The sequence below is a fragment of the Metopolophium dirhodum genome, chromosome 2 (assembly GCF_019925205.1).
Source record: "Metopolophium dirhodum isolate CAU chromosome 2, ASM1992520v1, whole genome shotgun sequence".
NCBI classification, from domain to species: domain Eukaryota; kingdom Metazoa; phylum Arthropoda; class Insecta; order Hemiptera; family Aphididae; genus Metopolophium; species Metopolophium dirhodum.
Window position 1 is genome coordinate 920,045 of NC_083561.1, and position 17,993 is coordinate 938,037.

The following is a 17,993-nucleotide window of genomic DNA, read 5'->3' on the forward strand; positions in this document are numbered from 1 at the left end:
AAAAAAAGATTATTTTAGCGATATAAATGTTCTTGTATAATAGTATTATATACTTATGTGATATTAATTTGTACGTCATTTTTTTATGGTATTTATGCATTTTAACTCTTTTTTAAATAAAATTAAAAATGTAAAATGTCTCTTTTAAACATTAAAAGTTTAAATTATTTTTATTTTTATTTAATTTCTATTCTACAAATCGGCCGATTTTAATCCGCCGATAGAAATATCGTATTCGACAGACTCGATTCTATTAGGTATAAAAATTTCAATGAAGCTAAAATAGGTGAGGTCAAGCCTTCTGTTACGTCTTATCATCCTTTATCTCGTTTAGATTTTATGTATTTCACGAGACTATATAGTTATAGTTAGACTATATTATATAGTTATTATAATTTATAGGTAGGCCGTATTAACTGAAAATAAATTAAAAGAATTACATTTAGGTGCAAATTATTGAATATCAAACAATAAATTGTTTTGATTTCTGTAATTTCGCTTTTATCGTTTTCTCAACACGGTAGTTCGCTATATCATAACTTTCTCATGCAAAGACGCAACTTTAAGGCATAGAGTTCTATGAAGATTAGAAAATAATAATTAGTAATTATTATCGTACGGTCTTTGTTAAGTTCCACATCATTTTTTTCACACCCATAAATTTAACGAGAAAAAAAACAAGAGAAACTATTCTACCGTTTTCTTGTATTATTTTTAAAAATATTTATACCTTTCGAACCGCATGCTATAATTTATACACCCAAAGTGAGATAATATCGCGCAAATAAACTTGTTTTCGACTTCACGCGTTCGATGTGTGTTTGTGCGATTGTGATATTTGTCGAAAAATAAATAAATTCAAACCAAGACATCACTGCTGCAGCAGTCGAACAGAACTATTTTCCTTTAATTGAATTCTGTTACGTGTCGTCGTCGCGAAATAAATTACAAATACACGAGCACAGACGAGTGTGAAAATCGCTAAGAATAAAATATCACGAAATGTTTTAACAACGAAAACAGTATGACATTACGGTGAATCCTATTTCGAAATAAGGTTAGATGTTACACAGGATCGTGAAACAACGAGGTAGACCCGACAAATTGTAAATGGAAAAATTGTTACTACTTACTCTAGGCCTAGACACCTAGTTACGTATATGAACACAATATAATTTATTATATTGTAGGTATATTAAAATATAATTTAAGATTAATTTATGTCTGGAAATTCTCAAAAATAGAATATTTTGAATAAAGTTAAAACAGGTTTCAAATTAATTTGCTCCAAAAATATTGTAAAAAAATAAATGTTTTTATCAACAGTATTTTTTTTTTAATTATATGTATTTGCAAATTGATTATTTTGAGTTTTAAAAAAAAATAACGTGTAGGAACTAAACAACTTGTAGTGCAAGAGGCTATAAATTATGTAAAAACAATTTCAAATATCGATTAGAACAAAAGTATATAAGTTAATTATATTAAAAAAAGCATAAGCATAAAATATTTAAGATGTTCATTGGTCATTGCATTTCTTAGTCTGTTTTTAAAATATTTCAATGTTGAAAATAACTTTTTAACAGAATTTGGGTGACAAGGAGGGTTAAAATTTATGTAATGGTCAAACAAAATAACTTAGAAAATAATTAAGAAAACAATGATTCAAAAAACTATACTGAAGATATATATAAAAGGAAAACAATTTTTGTTTAGCAGTACAGTAGTACACATACCTGCAACATTTTTGATACAGTTAACATCAGTGCACAGACACTAATAGAAATATAATTTAAGCCCTGGACGGCCTAACCACATCACATCTAAATGCAAAGAATTTTAAGTACATTTTAAGTATTTTTCTTTAAATAAAAATGACCAATAACACAATATTACATGTATTATTAGTTATTATTCAATTAGCCAATTATAGGTATTGCTATATTCAATATTCATCGCCGCTCTACAGATTTACAACTTTCAACAGGCACAATGCGTCATATCAGTATAATTATTTCTTAGTAATAAGTTCTGCTGGATTGTAGTCGAAACACTAAAAACTACACGTTACCCATCAGTGGTGGATCTAGAATTTGTTTTTTTATTTGGGTGGGGGGGGGGGTATTGTCTTTTTCTTGTTTTACGACACAAATATTTAAAAATGACCCAATTCACTAACGTAGATGCTAATTCTCCCCCCCCCCCCCTTTAATCTACCACTGCAGTACCCGGGTGTTATATTATAAAAATAAACTGCCGATTTTGAGATACTGTTTTGATATTAATGTCATGCCGATGTCTATATTTATGTTATATTTTGTAATTTCATGTCCGATGCTTTCTCGTAGTCATATGAGACTATTAAAATGTAACATATTTGCATTATAATAATATAATATTATAATCATTTCATAGTTTTAAAGTTTTAATACAAACAAATTGCTGACGTATATTTAAATAAATTGTAAGAAATAAACTACTTGACTTCAATAAACGATTTTAGCAACCACAGTTGTATAAAAATTAGATTTAAAAATTGGCTATAATGAATTTTTCCAACAGCCCTGTGTTTATTTTTTGCTGTTTTAAATGGCACCCACACACATAAGCAGTGGTTTTGTGTAAATAAAGAATAAGACGATGAGAATTATAGAACCATGAAAACACGAGGTGAGATAATGTATCCATCGAAAAGGGTCGAGGGGGTATTTGTCCATTTAGATATTTTATGTTATAATATAATATTATTCAGAAGATATTACCACACCTTGTGCGACGATTAAATAATAGGACAAACAATAACTTGGTAGTCGCGTTATTATCCAGAAACGCGATGCGATGAGGCGTGAGAGATAAATATAAATTATGAGTCGGCGAGAGACGAAGCCTCGGGCAATGATAAATATATTATATATGGTACGTTTCCTGTCCAACGATATGTTGGTAATATTTGGTATAAAATAATTGGTCATCGGTGTTCGCGATTTTAATATGAAAACCAATTCCTATATATTCTAATATTATGCGTGCATCAACACGAGGTTATTCTATCCATGCCAATAGTCGCTACATGATTATATGAATCTAAAATTAAAATGCTCATTTCAACTCCGACGTATATACCGCATCACATGGTCTGCATAGAATTTAAATATTATTTGTTGAGGTCTATAAGATAATAGATATCGCGATCAGGAAACTTCTCAGATATCAATCGTTTGATTTCGCAATCCAATCGTTCACATGGTACAGTTGAAATAGTTCAATGATTTTAACATTATATTCTTCTACTTTACTGTGATGTCAAACGTTTATCGATAATATATATTATATATATATATATATATATAAATAAATTGTGTTACAACTCACAATCGAAACCACAAGGTTCAAATTGTTTGAAAGCGTAAATAATAATTGTGAGAAAAAAATGTCTATGAAAAACATTGTAGGTAAACTGTATAAGAAAACAGAACGTCCATCGCAAAATAATTAGATAAGCGAGTATTTGTGTGTGAAAGTATAGTGATGAGCTGTGGGTAAACACCCAGTGGGTAAGAAATTTACTTTAGGTAAACACCCACATGTTATTTACATAAATCGTATTTACCTTTCCAAATTTGGGTAGGTATCTTACTATTTTATATATCTTTTTATATATTATATTATATATGGCTATACAGTTTTATACCGTAGCGGTATCGCGTGCTCATCTCCATTTTATATATATTTTATTTGTAATTAATACACTTTTGAAATCATTATCTCACAAATTACTATGCACGGTGACAGATGCAATAATTACTAAAAATATATATATTATATTATACTAATAAATAATAAGTAGGCAATAACAAATAACGAAAATCGTTTTGTCTTAATTCATTTGTATGTGTGTGATTTGTAGTTTCTTCTTAAATGTCCGTTGATTTTTTGTAGATGATAATATTATATATATATCACAATATATTATGTTTCTACTGCCATTTGTCACCGAGGATGTATATATTTTAACAAAGATAATATATTTTAGGGTAAGGTATTTAGCCTTAGATTACCACACGTCCTGATCATATAGTATGAACAAATGTAATTGATTGAGTTATTGTTTATTTAAAATAAATACCCAACATACTGGGAATTATTTTTTTAATTACGGGTAATAAATAAATAACCAGTGGTGTGTTTCGGAAAATGACACCCCAGGTAAACACAATGAAGGAGGAAAGTATAGCGCCTAATTTCCATTAACATTTAACTCTAGAGACACAATTATAAGATAATAGCTAACACAGTTTCGCACAAAACCATAAATAATTCCCTACCACCTCCAATAATCATATTTTATAAAATCTTAACGCCCCAAACGTGTCTTTCAATTTGTTTATAAAACTCAATACCCTAAAGTTTTACTTTCGACAATCGTATTATATATTTCATATTTATTAATTTTCACGATACATGTTAAATTTTAAAACGATTATCTAAACGTATATAGTAAAAATAAACATACATCATTTTCGTATTTTAACCTCAAACACAGCTGCCCGATTTATGGAAATCAATTGTCCCCACGGAGCCCCCTCGCCCCATAAATACGCCACGGTAAATAATGAGAGTATTAATTTTACTCGAAACATATTTAATATTTATAGTGTTAACCAATCGGACATCACTGACTATAACCATCGATTTTAGAATATATTATAATTAATGGGTAAAAATATAATAATAATGGAATCAAGACGACTGTGTAGCTAAATTGCATACTCGGGACGCCGTGGTACAATAGTTTTTAACATCCATAAAAACGTATCATACATTCATACCACGCGTGTCTTGTGAGTTAAGACTCTATGAGATACCAAGGAAATTATACCGATATCGGTATGGTAAAAAATGTCCGTATTAATAAATAAATGAAGTGCCGCGTCGAATCGCTCAGAATCTAAAAAACACACATCATTGTAAAATCAATACATTCATCGTTCCACTCAGAATCTAAAATGTGAAATTTTTTAATATCTATACTATCCTCTGTCTGTGTATAATATAAAATTCAAATTTTTAACGGGTCACGCTCCAAACTTTAAGTTTGTGCATGCCTATGTCTACAGGTTTTAAATTACATACATAATAATATATATTATATCCAAAGGTCAATAGGTATGTAACAAATAAAAAAAAAGCTATTGATAAGACTTTTACTTAATAATAATATAATAACCGGGATGGTATAGTTAAGAACTTTTAATGAATAGTAATTGATAGGACTAAGAATATCGGTCTTGTCCTTTCTTTTATTAAATATTCAAGTCTATATTATATTATTTGAGTTATTTGTATTGTGAATACAGATTTATATATATGGATGATTTTTATTATTTGTAATGGCCTAGGTCTACATACTTTAATTATATGATTTAATCTAATAATATGTATAACAAATTACTATTCAAAATGACCTTTGGTACTTGTTGACAAAATTCAGAATATTAATGTTGTTTATTATCAAAGGTAGTAGGTACATGGTACCGGTGTATTATGTTATGTAAAATATTATTTAGGTGCAAAATGTGTTATGGTGAGACATATATTGTGTACATGTTGTCATATTAATTACCTATAGTAAATATGACTATGATTATCTGAACTATCAGTATCATTAATAGAGCATTATATAATTTCGTTAAAGTATAGACCGGGTATTATCTTATTTTTCTAGCAGAATATTCATGCAAATTTTCATGATTTTTGTTAAAATTCCAACTTCAGGAGCTCATCATAAATTATTATGAGTTTATATTAACTTTATTGATCAATATCACAGGTATTACATTAGGTTCGAAATGATGACACTCGGGGCATTCAAATTTTTCATCAACCATTCTCTTTGACTGTAACAACAATAAATTATAATTTAGAAAAATAATATATCATAATATTTATCAACTTACACTTATACAGTAGTAACAAAACACATGAGAGCATTTAAGATGATGCGGTAACACAGGTCTCTCTTGACAAATACTACACACCGACACAGGAAACATAAGCGGCTGTCTTTCTTTGAAATCTTCTTTGCGTGGTGCAAAATGCATTACTCTGGATATTTTATGTTTTAAAGACTGATAATTGATCAGAGGCAATGTGAATAACAACAGCTCCTAGAAATGTAAATATAATTTACATGCTATTATAATGCTGACTATAAGTTAAATTAACTTGTAAGCCCAAATCAAAGATAAAAATTTATAAAACTTGTTTAAGAATTTTCAAAGGTGGGCAAATCAATGAAAATACTTAATTAGTTAAATTAAGTTAAAAGAACATGAGATCTATAAGTTATAAGTAGAGGCCGGATTTTTGTGTAAAATCAAATTTTTAACTAGCGTATACAGTTTGATGGGAGTAAGACATGTTGTTTCATAACCTATAGAATCTATCAAAAGTTTATTTTGCATATTAGTGCATATTTTTACTTTAGAAAATATTTTAGGTTATAGTACATATAAAAGAATATTTTAGCATATTTCTGCTATATTGAATTATATTAGAGAAATATTTTTGAGATTTAAGTTTAATCTTAATTTTCAATCACCGATTTGGTAATTTTCTGAGATAAATTGTTGTTGTTCATCATAAACAAATATATTTTTATACTAATATTCCAGTACTCAAAGGTTCAAGAGGCCACAATACACCAATAAATAATAATATAATATAATAAATACTAGGTACACAACGCCGCATCCTATCTATTAACTGCAATTATTATTACAATAATACAATCAAGACGGCACAGAGTAGTCTGAAAAGCTATTTTAGCGGCTCAAAAGTCCCATTTCAAAATAAATTTTAAAAAAAATATATGGTATTTAAAAATAAAATGTAAAAAACTCTATTAACATAAGTTCCTTAAATCAAATATAAAATTTCATGATCATACATTTATTTTTAACTTGTTTATAAATTATAACTATATCATTGTAAAAATTGTAAGTCTCATCGTTTTTTCCTTTGTTTTTAATGAAACTACCTATATATTTTTTTTATGAGGGAAATACAATGTGTTTTGTTTTTACTATTATTTTATTGTAGGTGTATTAATAATATTAATTATTCAAAAATATTTAAATGTTTAAGATTTTTTTTTGTTTTTTAGAGTTTAATTTAAAATCACTCAATTTACCCAAATTCATATGTATACATAAAATAAAGAAAGTTCCCAGGATTTTGAAAATGTTTTTCTTTTTTGCGTCATAAAGAATTATTGTGTACAGAAATTATTTCAGTGAAGTTTGTTGCAACAAAACATGAATTTAGTTATTTCTTATTTGTTGTTAAAATATTTACCTGAAACACAGACATGAATATAATTTATCTAATTATACAATTAAAATGTATCCATTATATGCTTATATATGAATATATAAATATTATTAAATAATTAAATAATGATTATCCGTGATAAAAATAAACTAAATAACTAAATTCGTGTTTTTTTGTGATAAACCTTACAGAAATAATTTCTGTACACATTAATTCCCTATGGACGCATAAAAACAACATTTTTAAAATCCTTAAAATTCTTTATTTTATTTACACATATGAGTTTGGATAAGGTGACTAATTTTCATTTACACGCTAAAAAATCAAAAAAAAAACTTAAACATTTATATATTTTTGAATAATCTTAGATGGTTAAAAACAATAAAAAAAATGTGAGTGTGTGTGAGCCCACCGTTAAGCTCTGAGGAAGTAAAACTACTTTCATAAGTAATTGGGCCCGTGAAATTATAAGTGAATTAGGGAGGGAAAAATCAATACAATAAAAAAATTATATAATTTACGATAGACAGTTTTGTTAATTAATGGTTGCTATGGACATATATAAATAAATAAACAAACGTGTCGTTTCATTTTTTTGCCACACACACCTCAAGAAAGAAGTTTTACTTCAATTATAATAAAAATATTTTTATCTGCCCAATATTATTAATACACCTACAATAAAATAATAATAATAAAAAAAAAATGTTTAACTAGTTAATGACCACCTTTGAAAAATTTTGAAACAAAACTATTCAGATTAATTAAAATCAAATATTATGTTATGTCAAACATTACAAGTAATATTATTAAAAACACTACTGAAGTAATAGGTATTAATAAAATATATCAAAATGCCCATAACAAAAATAATAACAAAAATTATTATTAAAATAGTATGTACTTAATACACATTTGTAGCTTGGAACACATGGAAAAAAATATGCAAAAGCTTAATGCATTGAAATCTGAGAAGTACTAAATGTAGAACTAAAAAAGTGAAAAATGTGGATGACTTATCTGTTACAGAATTTGTAGAAAACATTTATTTTACTTATTAAAGCAAATTTTGAAGAAAAGAAAAAAATTGATTTAAATTAGAAAAAAAAATATAGAAATAAAAATGGTAAAAAATGTGTTACTTATTAAGTTGGAATTTTTTTTATTGTTTCACAATAAAAATATTGTTGTAATTATTTGTTTTTATTAATTAATTTACCAAAGAAAATGTGTACACTAATTATTTTTAAAATTAAGTAAATTATTACATGATGTGCATTTAATGGATGTATATGTAAATGGTATAAATTTATAAAGTGTAATGTAAACATATACAGAATACTTATTAAATTACCTATTTTTGATATTTTGTAATTAAAAATTAAATCCAAATATAATTAGTTTAAAATATTTATAAATAATAAACATACAATAATGACTGTTTTAGCCAAAACTACAAATAAATTAGGTATTAATGATAAAAATAAATATTAAATAATATAATAAAACTTCAATTTGTTATTTTAAGAAATAAGAATCAAATTAAGAATTAGTCTTGTAATAATTTTCATTATCTCTAAGTTTAATATCTATACAACTTCCTCTGCTCAAGACAATGTACATATCCCTAATACTTTTGGTTAAATATAATAATTACCAAGAAATTGTATTTAATTGTAAAGATTAAAAATAATACAAATAAACAGTTTAAAAAATATATTATACTTGTTTAAGACTGAGAATGGAAAATTATAAAATATGTTTCAAATCATAATTTATATGTACCAAAGAGAAAATATAGTTAAAACTGTTTAATGTTAAAATATTTTTACTTAATTAATAAATATTGTATTACCAAATATTTGTTTAGTGATGCAGTATAATTTCTTATTTTATATTATACCTACAGAATAAAAAAAATTATAAAAATAAGATGTATTATATTTAATAATATTTGGCTGCTTATATTTACTATACAGGGTGATTCACCTAGCATGCTCACCCCCATTTTTTCCTATAATAATTAATTAATTCAAATTCTGATTTTTGGAATATTTAAATATACTCTATATATTCCAGGATCATATTTTCAAATGAATGAATTTTTTTTTTTAGTATTTGGTTAGATATAAACTTCTATTTTTCAAATGAGAACCCTCGTGTTTTACTGTAAATTATTTCTTTGATTGAGACATTTTTTTGAAAATTTTGAATTACGTAATCCAAAATTTGAATGAGTAGTTTCTTAGTTATTAAAATGTTTGTATTAAGAATAAGTACTTAAAACTGGTTTTACAAAAATATAAAATAAACATAAAATTTGATATAGTATTTTCTATACTTGGGACCATTTTCACAAGTAATTAATACTAATAGATTATTAATGAATATTAATGACTACAGTTTTCAAATCTCCATAGCCCCCATATTTTATAAGCCCATTATTATGGAGACCTTTTATCCTTAGAACACAAAGTTAAATAACTCAAAAACTACTCGCACAAATTTTAATTTTAATGAATCATAAATTTCAGAAAAATTATTTACTGTATAATTTATATAATTTAGTTGAATAGGGGTGTTCTCATTTTAAAATAGAAGCTCGAATCTCCACAGGACACTGCTTAAGTACCACCAAAAATCTCAAGAATTTGAAAATATGGTCTTAAGAGTATAATAAGAAATTTAAAAATCAGATTTTGAATAACTATATTATTGAAGAAAAAAAGAGGGTTAGCATGCTTGATGAATCCCATGTATTGTCAGTGACATCTGATAAAATTTATTTTCTGTCAAAATATAAATAAATATAAAATTAAAATTCTAATAAATTTATATCGAATTGAAAAATCAATATTGTTCTGCAGCACTAAATATTATAATAAATGTCTATAAAAATAGGAATTTTCAAGTATTATTATGGTTTTATGGATTACAGGGTACATGATACATACAGAAAAACCATGCCACAGCAGTTCTCTTGTCATATAAGTATATTCAATATTTCGTTTGCGGGTTGACTCTTGTGAAAGACTTAAAAATCTTTGAGTTAATGTCGGGTACTTGCCTTGTTGCAGGAAGAGTAGAAAATTCAAGAAAGAACCCGCTTTCAAAACATCAACCACTAACTGTAGGTTAGAAATCTATCTGAAATTAACAATCATTAGATATTTAACATTTAAATTATACATGATAAATTATATACATTGTTTATAAAATTGTTTGAAGGACTTTCTATTTTCGATTGTATATACTCTGCTCCGACCGTTAACAGTTGATATAGAACTAACTTTGTATCAGTCAGCTCGTCTGGTTTGAATCTAATTCCAAGCATTTGTTGGCCAAATGTTGCTTTTGATTTTGTCACAGAATACTAAAAATACATTTTTATGTAATATAAGCATTTACTAAATTTATCAAATTAAATATTTCCACTCACATATGTCATTAAAAATTGTAATATCACATTTATTTCCAACTCGCAATTGTTTAAAATCCATGACTGAAAAATAATATAATAATTTTAAAATTAGCAATTTAACAATCAAATGCAAAAAAAAGGGTTTATATACTTTTTATAAAATATAAGATGCTGATATTATTATACTTTAATTTTGAGCTATAGGTACCTTGAACTATTTTATCAAAATATGTTATAATAACGTTTTATAAAAAGTTGCTAAAATAATGTAGGTACTAACCGGTAAGTACTTGAAAATCTTTAAGGTCTGGCCAATGAATATTTTGGAAATGTGATCATCGAGTACATGAGCGTCCAGCTAGAAAAAAAACAAAAGTATATTATTGAACTAAAATACAGACATGTTTGTCAGTGTTCAGAAAAATAAAAAATACATATTTATTCAAACATTGAGCACGGCTATTTAACGAGTACAATTTGGTATACCTAGTAACACGTTCAACAGTAATTCGATTTATCCGAGTGGTTGTGTAACATCACACACACCGACAACATGCAATATGACTGTGAGTTGTAATAATTAATTATTTTTTTCACTTACCAGAGTCACACGAGGTACCATTATGACTAATTGACTAATTGTGGACCGCAATCAACATATGACAGAACAGGATCAAAAGTGATCTGAAGACGCCTGATGATTTAGAAATGGTATGTCTACACGTTCAAAAGTGAACGGAAAATATATCGTTCCTTTTGAAGAACACCAAATTGTATATTCTGAAATCTGAATCGTCGTTGACCGATGCAAGACTTCAAATACCCTAAAAAATGTAAAGTATTTGATGCGTGACCATTAATTCACGATAAATAATAACGATTAACAAACAATAATGATAAATTAATATTTATAATCACTGGATACAGGCCAAGATTTAATATATTTACCAATTTATATATTTAGAATAATATAGGTAATGTATTTAGTCATGATGCGTCCATAGTTATGCATTTAATATCGGTGTCTGGTAAGATTAATAAGAGGTAATTATTAATTAACAGTAAATCGTAAATACTGGATTGCAATTAGTGAGAATAAAAATTAATAATAATCATAAATCGATAGACAATATTATATTATTATTTATTATTTAAATATATATATAATATATGACGAATTAACTTACTAATTAGTAATTAATTAATTCTTTAATGTCTATAAAATATACAGTATTACAGACTAAAGTAGTACAGTAGTTCTAGTAGGTATCTTTATTCTATGCAGTAGTTCATGAACTATAATCACGATGAATCTATTAATGTATTAATGTATAATTTACATAAATTATGAACATAAATTAATATAATATCACAGAAATTAGAACATTAGTATAATAATTATATTGTTCATCAGCCTGCGTCGATGAGATAAAATATTATTCTGTGATATAATCATAACCATAATAATTCTCAATAACCCGGCCTAACCTGTAAGTCTATGTTTAAAAACCATCGTTTTACTTTCCAAGAGCAAGCTGTTGTGGTGACAAGCGTCTAGCGACAGGGAATCCGAACGGCTGCAAGATGGCCGACATCGTTATCACTGATTTTATTATCACTTTATTTTTAAAATAATAAATTTCTTTCCCTTACCTTATTTCCAACCAAGTTGTATATTATAAATCTGTTCAAGTCTAATATACCAATTGCAAGTCTATTATACTATAGTGACAGTGAAGTATCTGATTAGTCTATCTCATTTTAAATATTTGCCAGATAGAACTCAGTACATCCAGTACTTCTTACAATAATTGTAATTGAGTTTTTGAATCGTTAAAAAATTTGCCAAATTATAACTTGTTTGACAACTAATTATTACTCCCTAACTATTGTACATCCATTTCAATATTTCATTATATAACATAGAATTATAATAACTATAATAAATTGTACAATGTACTTTAAGTACATAGTAATTCTGAATTCAATAAATTCATAACCTAAGATTTATATTCGGTGCTAACTCGTAGATAATATAAGGAAAATCTTAAAAACTAATAATTATTAATTAACTGAAATATCAACGGGTTACCAACTTTAATATATATAATTACCCAATACCCAATTATTATTAATATGATTAATTTTATTCATCGTGATTTTGATCAGAAAATGATAATAAAGTCGGTGATAGCTGATCATGATAACGATGTCGGCCATCTTGCAAGCCATTCGGATTCCCTGACGTTAGACGCTTGGGTTGTGGTGTAGTTGTTGTACCTCCGTAGAAGTTTACTGGTATCATACGATTTTGAACCGCTATTGAAAATGTCGTTCTATGGCGTACCTATACCCTATTGTAAACTATTCCGTGTTCGCTGAAACCATGCTCAAACGCGGTGACGGTGAGTGTTAAGTGTTTACATTGTGTCGCGGACGCCGAGACGCTTTACGCCATTGGTCCTAAATCCTAACAAATAATATTTGGAAATAACTCATTTATAGGCTATATTGTAATAACTCTCGAATCCGCCATTCCGACTGTTACTTGCTTTGTAGTTTGTTGTCCGGCACTCGTTTACGGCCTCCCGCCAAATATCACTTTGCTGTTAGCTGTCAGTAAGTTCAACTATAAGTTGTTTATTCATTATTCTTCATTTTTCTTGCGAGCCGCGAACGATTCCGTCTTACTACCGAGTACCGCCGTAGCTGTTGTTATTTTTTCTCCGCCATTTCCCTTTGGTACCTCCTACTGGTCCCGAAAACCACGAGGACACTCGCCGCGCCTAGTACCTACGCTCAAACCTCAAGCCAAAGAATCTCAAGCCGTTTGTACGCAAGACACACGAGACGACCATGGCGGCCACCATTGCTGGAGTGTTCAACCCCGAATTACAGAATCTCATAAAAGAGTCCAAGGTCCTGTTAGTAGGCGCGGGTGGCATTGGCTGCGAGGTTCTCAAAAACCTCGTGTTGACTGGTTTTAGCGAGCTGGAGGTGATCGATTTGGACACTATCGAAGTGAGTAATTTGAACCGTCAGTTTCTATTCAACAAAGAGTCAGTGGGCAAAGCCAAATCTCATGTCGCTAAAACTAGCGTACTTAAATTCAACCCTAACGTCAACATCATGTCGCACTTCGGTGACATTATGGACACGAAGTACGGCGTGGCATTTTTTAATAAGTTTAAATTGGTCATTAATGCTTTGGACAACAAGAAGGCTCGTAGCCATGTGAATCGTATGTGCCTATCATGTCAAATCCCTCTCATTGAGTCCGGTACGATGGGTTACAACGGTCAGGTGGAGTTCATTAAAAAAGGAGTTAGTATGTGTTATGAGTGTAATCCTAGATCCGAACCCAGGACCTATCCTATGTGCACTATAAGAAATACTCCCAAAGAGCCCATCCATTGCATCATATGGGCCAAATTCTTGTTTAATCAGTTGTTCGGCGAAACCGACGAGGATGTTTCGATGGATGAAGGAAAGATTGAATCTGAAAAATTGTCTGCCCGTGATTGGGCTATACAAAACGATTACAATCCAAAGAAACTGTTCAAAAAAATTTTTTTTGATGACATTAACGTTTTATTGAGCATGGAACACTTGTACGCTGAAAAGAACATAAAGCCTGTTCTGTTGGACGAATCGCTCTTAAATCTAGAACATATTAAGTATAGTGACGTTCTAGACAGTGAAATGTTAACCCTGGAACAAAACATTTCAATGTTTTGGGATTGTATAACTCCTATTAAAGAAAAATGGGAAAGATCTATAAACAAATGCTTAGTATGGGACAAGGATGATGATATGATGATGAATTTTGTTGTGTCTTGTAGCAATCTTCGCTCTGCCATTTTTAATATTCCTTTTAAAACCCATTTTGATATTAAGTCGATGGCGGGCAATATTATTCCTGCCATTGCCACTGCTAATGCAATGATTGCTGGACAAATTGTGATCCATGCTTTGAGGATCCTTAGAGGCAAATTTGAGAAATGCCAAAACGTCTTTTTGAGAAGTATGCCAAACCATAAAGGGGGAGTATTGGTGAAAGACAAATGTATACAACCGCCTAACCCTAAGTGTAATGTGTGTTCCTCCGAGGGAGAAATTATAATGATAACCGACTTGTCCAATTTCACGGTAAGACAGTTGGAAGAACTTGTGTTGAAAAAAAAACTGAATATGGTGGCACCCGATGTGACAATGCTAGATAGAGTGATTATCTCTAGTGACGAAACTGACGGAGTAGATATGTATGATATGACATTATCAGAAGCAGGCATGACAAACGGATGTGTTTTTGATGCAGAAGACGATCATCAGAATTTCCGTGTCAAAATAATGGCATTTGACAAACAAAAGTCTGGAGATGATGACCTTAACTTTGAGATTCTCAGTAGTATAAATGATTTTCATTCTGTTAATGAAGATAACAACGAGACTAAACCTGATGAAAATAATGAGGATGATGAGGATGATTGTGTTATTGAGCAGGCTGCAAGTACTGTATGTGACAACAATGGAGATACAATAGGAACAGTTAATCATGTAATGGTTGGTAATGAGGAAATTGGTTATGAAGAAGTTACAGAAGAAGGAGTTGTTGAAGAAATCGGTAATGAAGAAGGTACAGAAATAATCAGTAATGAAGAAGTAGATGCAGAAGACATCAGTAATGAAGAAGTAGATGCAGAAGACATCAGTAATGAAGAAAAATTGGCAATAAAAAGAAAAGCTGATGAGGCAATTGAAGACATTAATGATGCTAAAAAAAGCCGTGTCGACTAAGATACTTTTTCGTGGTTACTATTAACAATCAATTTGAACATAATAATATAACATATGCATAAACACAAAACAACAATGTTGATTTACCTATTTTGATGTTCCTCTCTCGTAATACTACTGTAATTTTTATATTCTAATAATCAAACTACATTATTATTAACTACATCAAAATTTGTATTTTCATTATTGTGAATGTTTCTTACTAATTATTATTTTTTTGATAACCGACTTATAAAGAGAAAATTAATTCATGTATCAATATTTTTTATTTATATGTGTGTAGGTTTAAGATTTAGTTTGTATGAAATTTTATTTGTATTTATTGTCATTGAGATAAAATTAAAACTGTAACTCCCTAGTTAAATTGCTTTATTTGCTAATTAATTTTTTTATTTTATCCGACTATTAGAATTGAATTAATGCTATATCCCCGTACAATTTTTAAATATAATATATGATTATATATTTTATTTTTGTAGATGTATTCACTTACTTGGTGTTTTGCATTGAGAAAATAATAGTTACTTACAACATTGTAATATTTCGTAAATTACCTTTCTAAAGCACGAAATATGATGTTTTTATTTTTTAATGTAATCGGTGTCACTTAATATAAAAAAATATTGGTTGGTTTACAACACTTAAACCAATAATAGAAAAATATATATATTAATCAGCCAACTAACAAAGCTGGGTGTTTAGTTGTTATAATTTAAAAGTAAATTTATTCAATAACTTCTAACTGAAATAAGTTTAATTTATTACATGTTGTATAGTTTTGATTTTGATTCAACTACTAGCGATACATCAAAGCTGAGCTTGATCATAAATTGTTAGGCTAAGTCTATAACTAATTCTGACTGAATAAAGGAAATAAGTTATTTTACGTTGTATTATTAGAAGATTTGATTGTGAACCAGTCTTAATAGCTTTTGCAATTATATAATATTATTGACGTCTATTAAGTTAAACACAATGGAACTTTGCAGTATGCTCAAAAACCCATATAGACAGCTGCTGACTGCTGAGCAAATCTTGCAGGGAATGGCAGACAAGAATCTTTTAAGAATAAAAAGATTTCTCGAATTTAAAAAATAATTAATACTAAATACAATATAATATGTATATAAAAATTTATTTTAGTCTTGTTTTTCTTACGACTATTTGGATATTTAAAAAATAAGCAATTGTTAATTTAAAATATTTATCAAACTCATTTGATTAAAATTAAATTGAATTAACTTTTTTAATGTCATTCCAAGCATGATCTACACTTTTTTGGGACTTGCCGAAAACATTTATTTTTGAAAGTTTTTGTTATGTACTTATAATACCTTGTCTATATGTATTTAAGTTGTTATTCATTTTTTATTTGACATTAAACCTAAGAAACAATTTAACAGTAACTAATATTGCCTTAAGTCTAACTGATCTCCAAGATTCATATGGTTCTCAGTAAAGTCAGTACATTATTCCAATAGAGTAAGAAATAATTCATACAATGAATATTGGTCATTGGAGCAGATTTTAATGATCTACTATAAAAATGGTAAGAGCAACCTTAAACATATTGTTATAAAAATCAGGATAAAAAGTTACTTTTAATATGGTAATTTACTAGCCTAATAAATAATTTTTATATGTAACCTAACCTTTATAATTTTTTTTAATTCACATTTATCTATATTCTTTAAGAGGATGCTATCCATGCATTTGTTGCCTTACGCACGTTTGACATAACAAATGTTTGATCCCTAGTTTCAATAGTATAATAAGTTTATTATGCTGTTACTTTTCATATTAGTGTAAATTGACCTATTATCAAACTTTAAGTAAGAACATTATCTGTACTTTTATTCAATATTTTAATTTTCAAGCAACAAATGAGCATTCTTAACTTTTAATATTTCACACTTGAAAACGCTCGCCAAGTCAGGGATCCGCATGTAAATTTTCTTGATTTTTAATTTATTAACTGATAACACACCCAAGTGGTATAACAATTTGAATCCAGAAAAATGTTGGTGTGAACAGCCCCACAAAAAAATCATTTTCATTTTCATCTAAGAGATAGATCTCCGAAACCAGAGAGCGGATTTCGTTATTTGGGGTCTTGTTAAATTCACATTGGTTAGGAAAAGTGCAGTGAAGATTTTCAGAACTTTATCTTTAATAGTTAATTCACTACAGAACATAAAAAAAAATTAAAACAAATTTTATTGGGCGTCTTTTGATGTTTTTCAGCTTTACAGCTTTGTAGTGAACTAACGATTAGAGATAAGGTTCTGAAAATCTTCACTGCACTTCTCCTAGCCAATGTGAATCTAACAAGACCCCAAACAACAAAGTCCGTTCTCCAGTTTCGGAAATCTAGCAAAAAATATCTGTGAAAAATAAAATAATTTTTTTTTAAAAATTTTAATTCCACATTTAGTATCTACTG

The 17,993-nt window shown here is 28.2% G+C and overlaps 2 protein-coding genes across 3 annotated transcripts; one reads left to right on the forward strand and one right to left on the reverse strand.

The window, feature by feature from the left end:
• Positions 1-5,779: 5,779 nt before the first annotated feature.
• LOC132939549 (peroxisome biogenesis factor 2) lies at positions 5,780-12,192 on the reverse strand. Of its 2 annotated transcripts, none has more exons than XM_061006778.1 (8): positions 11,941-12,192; positions 11,355-11,577; positions 11,034-11,111; positions 10,772-10,834; positions 10,538-10,705; positions 10,287-10,475; positions 5,958-6,167; positions 5,780-5,897 (listed from the first exon to the last, which is right to left on the reverse strand). In XM_061006778.1, the coding sequence occupies exons 2-8, from the start codon at positions 11,373-11,375 to the stop codon at positions 5,793-5,795; spliced, it is 834 nt and encodes a 277-aa protein (XP_060862761.1). In that variant the 5' UTR covers positions 11,376-11,577; positions 11,941-12,192; the 3' UTR covers positions 5,780-5,792. The 2 variants fall into 2 exon arrangements, with proteins under 2 accessions (XP_060862761.1, XP_060862762.1); XM_061006779.1 differs by lacking the exon at positions 11,941-12,192 and adding an exon at positions 11,702-11,891.
• An 871-nt stretch (positions 12,193-13,063) lies between these two features.
• LOC132939605 (SUMO-activating enzyme subunit 2) lies at positions 13,064-16,431 on the forward strand. The gene has a single exon (XM_061006866.1). It carries the CDS (start codon positions 13,610-13,612, stop codon positions 15,548-15,550), a length of 1,941 nt encoding a protein of 646 aa, XP_060862849.1. The 5' UTR covers positions 13,064-13,609; the 3' UTR covers positions 15,551-16,431.
• The last annotated feature ends 1,562 nt before the right edge of the window (positions 16,432-17,993 follow it).

What these genes read in the sequence shown, in the direction of transcription:
- LOC132939549 (XM_061006778.1), bottom strand. Translation starts at nt 11,375, where the DNA reads ATGGTACCTCGTGTGACTCTG. An exon ending in TGCTGTGGCATGGTTTTTCT is followed by an intron (nt 6,168 to 10,286) that starts GTATGTATCATG and finishes TTACATTTCTAG; the next exon opens with GAGCTGTTGTTATTCACATT. An exon ending in TTTGTTACTACTGTATAAGT is followed by an intron (nt 5,898 to 5,957) that starts GTAAGTTGATAA and finishes TTGTTGTTACAG; the next exon opens with TCAAAGAGAATGGTTGATGA.
- LOC132939605 (XM_061006866.1), top strand. Translation starts at nt 13,610, where the DNA reads ATGGCGGCCACCATTGCTGGAGTGTTCAACCCCGAATTACAGAATCTC.